The sequence below is a fragment of the Tasmannia lanceolata genome, unplaced genomic scaffold (genome assembly GCF_043159265.1).
Source record: "Tasmannia lanceolata isolate RefF3 unplaced genomic scaffold, GAP_Taslan_0.1 ptg000020l, whole genome shotgun sequence".
Classification (NCBI taxonomy): Eukaryota; Viridiplantae; Streptophyta; class Magnoliopsida; order Canellales; family Winteraceae; genus Tasmannia; species Tasmannia lanceolata.
The window spans coordinates 18,944,371-18,951,229 of record NW_027518697.1 but is presented as its reverse complement, the minus strand read 5'-3'; the positions used below and the strand labels follow the sequence as shown (position 1 = coordinate 18,951,229).

The 6,859-nt window shown below is 46.6% G+C and overlaps 1 protein-coding gene across 1 annotated transcript; it reads right to left on the bottom strand.

Annotated features, from left to right (window-relative positions):
- Positions 1-3,131: 3,131 nt before the first annotated feature.
- Positions 3,132-3,533, bottom strand: LOC143853853 (uncharacterized). Its single transcript, XM_077363561.1, has one exon. The coding sequence runs from the start codon at positions 3,531-3,533 to the stop codon at positions 3,132-3,134; it is 402 nt and encodes a 133-aa protein (XP_077219676.1).
- Positions 3,534-6,859: the final 3,326 nt, after the last annotated feature.

Below are 6,859 nucleotides of genomic sequence, written 5' to 3'. Positions count from 1 at the left end.
CTTTCAAAGCTCTCGAGGTGTACCTTCTGGAGAAAGGGTCGCTTTATTACAAAGAGTATAGTAGTGATGATGTTTTGGCAGAGATTGGCGTCAGTTCCACGACCCAAGCTAGTAGGTGTCTTAGGCTCGTCAGTATTAGGGCTTGTCTGTTTTTAGAGTTCTTTTGCTTCTGCTAGCCATGTCTTGTAATCTAACTTCTTGTGTTTCTTTGCCTTTCCTTTGTTTTCAGTGATGCATGCTGCTAAGAAGGCAGAGATGTTGAAACGCGTGATGTCGAGCAAGGTAGGACAGACTCAAAAGAGGAAGGAGCCGGAGGGGCTTTCCGATTGTCCATCCCAGGAGAAAGGGAAAGGGGTTAGGTCGACTACAGTTGGTAAGTCTCCTTCCGTCTTAAAGAAGATTTATAAGGATACTCATCCTGAAAGAGTTAAGGCGTCAGGTGCTGCAGCTGGAACCGCGGCGAAGAGTTCAGCTCCGACCACGCCACCGGTGGAGAAGGACAAAGTGTTCCACCCTGATTGGTCCATTCTCCAAACGGAGTTGGGGAATCCTATGATCGCTCGAGAGCATATCAGGAAGGGTGTACTGGAGAAGGATGCCAAGCGCATCGAGAAGGAGGTCCCAGAGACGGCCTTCGGAGCCGGTTTCGTGTCTATTTATCGGGTGATTGTTATGGTTTCTTCTTCTGATCGACGTATACATATTCATAGTTTTGATCGACTTCTAACTCTTTGTTTGTGTCAGCAGCTTAGTTGTTATTGGACTGATTTGGAGAAGAAGTTTATGATGTTTTTTGAGACTTTGTCAAGTGTCTAGAAGGATCTGGATCAGGCTAAAAGAGATAATAACGAGCTGCTTTTCAGGCTTAGTGTGTCGAGGGAGGCAAGGAAGAAGTTGTCAGAAGAGAATGTCCGTTTGAAGAACGCTAAGGAGGAGCGGATTCGAAGGGCGTTGGGCGATCAGGCATTGGGGCATCTGGCTAAGAAGGAGGCTGTGGAGGCGAAGCAGGCCGAACTCTACGAGCTTATTACTACTGCATATGCGGAGGCCTTTAATACCTGTAAGGACCTCATCTTGAAGAAGTATCCAGATGCCGGCCTTGACCTCGATGACATCTCTTGGGAGAGTCTGTACGCTGGCCTTGCCGCTGACCAGGTCGATGACCCTGTTGCCGAGGATGCCGACCGGAGACACGATGTAGCTCGGGCTCCTGAATATGTCACCAATGAGACTCCTAACCTGGTTTCCGGTGATAAGGATGCTCCTGCTTCTTAGACTTATCATTCTCCTTCTTCTGTTGCCATGTTGTGTGAAGACATTACATCGTGTATCTTGGCCTTATAGGTCGTTCCCGTGTGGTTCACGGATGCTAGAAATTTTAATGGAATCTTGACCGTGATATCCCGAGTAATTTTGCTATCCTTCGTATTGGATGTTCTTTACTCTTTGGCCAAGGGACTTAGAATTTTTTTCTAAGTCTTGTGGCTTTCTTTACTTGTTAATGAACATATGGTTCTTTATTCGTTTGGATCCGGTTACTTGAATTGCCTTGCTTGGTCGGGAGGATGGTTCCAATCAGATCGGCTATGCTTCAAAGGATGGCGGTCGATCTGATCGGAATATCAATGACCTTATATGATGGGATGACTAGGCCCTTAGGAGCTAAGGGTTAGCAACTGTCGAGTTGCCCCAAGCTTTGGCTTCTCAGGGTTCCCAACTCCCTTGTATCATCCAGCTTGGTTTCGGCATTTTTCCCGGGTCGTTTCCGGGATTGAAACGTGTAACCAAGTTGAACGTTTGCGCTCTACGCGAGTTAAGGACTCGGGTTTATCGTTTATTTAACCCATCATCATGTCTTTTTTCTCCCAGCCCGCGGTTAGTCCTCCGACTTTTGGGAGTATTAGCAAGTGATCGGTTTTCACTCATCCGAATTGGAATATTCAGATTTATCTTCTTGAAGTCGATAGTGGTCGAGACTCTTGCTCCATTTCATTGATATCAAGAGTGTTTACATGGATTTTCTTTTCAAGTTCATTCCTGATTACAAAACATTGTGGTGTTTGGGGGGAACAGGAGCTCCACTACTACTAGTACTTCTTGAGGTTCCTGGAACTCCATGCGTGGGGGAGCAAGTGCCCTTCGAGGGTCTCCAGCTTGTAACTGCTTGGTCGGATGATCTGTGAGACTTTGTATGGCCCCTCCTAGGTCGGGGAGAGTTTGCCAACCTTGAGGGGCTGTGAAACAGCTGCTTTTCTTAGTACCAGGTCCCCCACTTTGTGGTCCCTTAGTTGGAGCTTCGAATTGTAATATCGAGAAATCCTTTGCTGATAAGCTTCGACCCGAAGTTTGGAGTCTTCTCTGAGTTCGTCGAGGAGATCGAGGTTTGTCCTCAGGCCTTTGTGGTTCCGTCCTTAGTTGAAATGTTGTATGCGGAAGGAGGGCACACCAATCTCCATGGGGGTAACATCTTCGGTCCCAAATGTAAGATTAAATGGAGATTCTCCTGTTGGGCCCTGCGGAGTGGTTCGATAAGCCCACAGGACACGATAAAGTTCATCGGCCCATCGGCCTGGCTTCTCATCGAGCTTTTTCTTGATCCCCTGAAGAAGGGTTCGGTTGGTGACTTCAGTCTGGCCGTTGGTATGGGGGTGTGCCACGGATGTGAACCGCTGCTCGATTTGAAGATCCGTGCAGAACGTTCTAAATTTTTTACTATCAAATTGGGTTCCATTGTCCGTGATGAGTACCCTTGGGACGCCGAACTGACAAACTACTGATTTTCAGAAGAAAGATTGGATATTTTGCTTTGTGATTTCCACTATGGGTTCCGCCACCACCCACTTGGTGAAGTAATCCACTACTACCACTATGAACTTTCAACCTCCCAGTGCTCTGGGGAAGGGTCCTAGTATATCCATGCCCTAAATTGCAAATGGTATTGGGCTGATGATTGGAGCCAGGGCCACTGCTGGTCGATCGAGTGTTGGGGCGAACTTGTGACATGTGTTACACTTCTTAACGAGATCCATGGCATCTTTCCTCAGGGTAGGCCAATATAGCCCTCTCAGAAGGATTTTTCTGATCAAGGCCTTCCCTATAAGATGTTCGCCACAAATCCATTCATGTACTTCTCATAAGGAGTATGCTGCATCAATGGGATGAACACACTTCAGATATGGCCAAGTGTAGGATCTTTTGTATAGGTTCTTGCCATCATAGCTGAAGCGAGATGCCCTCTGCATCACCTTGCGTGTTTCTTTCCCATCTTCCGGGAGTTTTCCATCTTGAAGATATCGAATGATTTCGTCCATCCAACACGGTTCCTGCTCCACTTGCATCAACTCTTCAATTTCCATTTCAATGGCGTCTCTCTTCATGTGCTCCACACATATGTGACCTAACACCGAGTATCCCGATATTGCCAGTCGGGATAGTGCATCTGCCTTTGCATTCTCTTCTCGAGGGATGCGTTCTACCTCGAAGCATTGAAATTTCTTCGCGATACGCTGGACTCTGGCCAAATACTTAGCCATTCTTGAGTCCCTGGCCTCAAACTCACCTTTCACTTGACTGACGACCAACTTTGAGTTACTGAAGGCTTGAGTTTGTCCGCAAGCACCTTTACCGCTAGATTCATTCTCGCTATCAAGGCTTCTTATTCTGCTTCGTTGTTGGATGCGCGGAATCTGAATCGGATGGCGTATTCGGCGATGAAGTCGTCAGGTCCTGTAAAGATAAGGCCGGCCCCGCTTCCTTGTGTGTTGGAGGAGCCGTCTTGTAGACACCCCATTTTGACCGAACCCTAAGTAAACTTTTTGAATAAAAACCCTTTTAAATCATTGAATTAGTGTCCTAAATTTCACCCTAGGTTAGGTTAGGATCCCAAGTAGGTGTCTGTTAAAGATTAGAAAAATCCGATGAAAATTGCTTAATAAGATGAGCCGAATAAGTGTGTGTGATTTCTTTAAAGAAAAGAGGAAGGTGAATCATCTAGATGGGGAGCACCCATGATGTGAAGGGGTTAAGTATACCATGATATTTCTCTCTCCTACTTTTTATGTAGACCTCTTTTGTAATATATAGTAAGCATGTAATATACATCAAACACCGAGTGTTTAAAGGGATGGAAAAGGTGACAAGCATAGAGGGTTTTCATTAGACCCCATTTTACCTTCAACTACCCTCCTGTACAAAGGGAATAGTGACATAATGCACTAAACAGGGGCGATTTGAGGACGTAAGGAGTGTGAGTATATCAGTTTTTATATTACTCGAGCCATCCTCTAGTATTGAGAAATGTTAAGGTACATTAGTAAATGTGGGGTTGTACATGGAAGGAATTGGGATAATATATTGCTTGCTTTAAAGTGGAGTGGGTTATCAAAAGATGGTAGTTCAAGAAAGAAAAGGGGATGAATATTTTTAAGCTACTTATAAAAGGGGATCGAGAATGGGGTTTTGGGAGAGGGAGCTCATTTTCAGACCTAAAAATTAGAGAAGGGGAGAGAGAGGGAACTAGAGTTTTATCTTTGTTTAGTCATTTTCTCCGGCGATTCCGCCGGAGCTCTGGCTAATTCCGGCCAGTTTCCTCACCTGAACATCATTGTTTCTTCTTCTTCTTCTTCTATCTCAGCCCTATTTCTTTAATCATGCTTTTGAAATCTTAGATCAGGTCCTAGCTTCTTCCTGAAACCCTAACTCAAGCATCACTAATCTTAGATTCATAACACTTTATCTTCTTGTTCTCATCTCTGATCTAGAGAATCAGGCATTATAAATTTCAGATCTGAATTTCTTATCTGTTTTTCCAATTAAACCTTCATTAGTGCTAGGCCTAAAATTGGTAATAGATACGGCAGTGACATAGGTGCTGATCTGACGGGCCCAAGGAGCTGAACTGAAAGAACTGAGTCCTGCACAAGAGCGCACAAGGTCAGAAGACCAACCCGGAGTTGTTGCTCCGGACGGGCCCTTCGACACTCAAATCAATATGAGCAGAAGTGCAGAGCCTAAACTTTAAGAGTGGTGGTTCAGAAGTTATTATCATCTGCTTTGAGTCTTGAGAGGCCTTATATAGGGGGAGTCTAAGGGTGGTTGGATTACCTACCCCAGGACAGGTGTCAGCCCTTTTGTGGGTTTAGGTTCACCTGCTCTTGGCAGATTACCAGACTACCCCTGGGCAAGTGCCGAATTCGTGGTGGGCCCTTTAAGGGCCACGTGTCGACAGCTAATTGGTCGTTGCTTTTCATACCCCATCAGTTGGCCCCCAGTTCTCCATGTCATTGTGGTGATTTGGGGAAGTAGGAGGCTGTGCTCCGAAGCGGCTGGAAAAATGAAGTGAAATGATCTGTCCAGCCAAGCCATTTGGTCGGCCTGGGACGGCCAGAAACTTGGAATAAACTCTGTCCGGCCAAGCCATCGGGGCGGCCAGGGAGGGGCAGAAACTCGGAGTGAAATTTGTCCAGCCAAGCCATCTGGGCGGCCTGGGACGGGCAGAAACTAGGAGTGAAATTTGTCCGGCCAAGCCATCTGGGTGGCCCGGGACGACCAGAGGTTGAAGCGTAAAATATGTCCGGCCAAGCCGTCTGTCCGGCCTGGGACGGCCAGAAGTTGAAGTGTAAAATCTGTCCGGCCTAGGACGGCCAGAAGTTGAAGTGTAAAATATGTCTTGCCAGGTCGTCTGTCCGGCCTGGAACGACCAGAAATTGAAGTGCAAAAATCTGTCCGGCCAGGCCGGACAAATTTTTGTCTTTTTAGAGGACGCGTCATATTCTGTCCGGCTTGGGACGGGCAGATTTTTGTCTTCTAGCGGACGTGTCATATTCTGTCCGGCTTGGGCCGGGCAGATTTTTGTCTTCTAGCGGATGCCTCATATTCTGTCCGGCTTGGGCCGGGCAGATTTTTGTCGTTTTGCGGACGCGTCATATTTTGTCCGACTCTGGACGGGCAGCTTTTTGTCGTTTTGCGGACGCGTCATATTCTGTCCGGCTCTGGACGAGCAGATTTTTGTCGTTTTGCGGACGCGTCATATTCTGTCCGGCTTGGGCCGGGCAGATTTTTGTCGTTTTATTAAACGCGTCATATTCTGTTCGGCTTGGGCCGGGCAGATTTTAGTCGTTTTATGAAACGCATCATATTCTGTCGAACTTGGGCCGGGCAGATTTTTATCTTTTTGCGGATGAGTCATATTCTGTCCGCTTTGGGCCGGGCAGATTTTTGTCTTCTTGCGGACGCGTCATATTCTGGACGGCTTGGGACGGGCAGATTTTTGTCTTTTTATGAAACGCGTCATATTCTGTCCGGCTTGGGCAGGGCAGACTTTTGTCTTTTATCGAACGCGTCATATTCTGTCCGGCTTGGGCTGGGCAGATTTTAAGACGGGCACAGTCACTTAGAAGGTATTCAGTGCTCAAGCACTTCATAGATAACCCTTAATCACTTATTGATTTTTTCGCATCCACATCGCACGTGCGTGGTTGTGGGACACGATCCCGCGAGAGGGGTGGGGCGCGAGCCGCCATGCACTCTCTTGGTCTCTAATACCCACGCGATTGGCGTGTGCTTCTTAGTGTTGATTTAGATTCGTCTTTTATGTGAACTTGGGATCACTAAGGCAATCCGAATTCCACATAAAAGAGACTGACAGAGTCGCCACCTAGATATGGGATCTAGGACCCGTAATTAACCAGAAATCTAGACTCGCTACCTGGTAACAAGAATGGAAGGTATGGGGATTTATCCATCACATGCACCATTCCTGCCCGATAATCGGTCTTCGATTCCAAAAGCTAACTCTTTTAAATTTATTTTAAATGGCTCATTCAACTCTATGTTAATATGTTATCTACGGGACATGCAT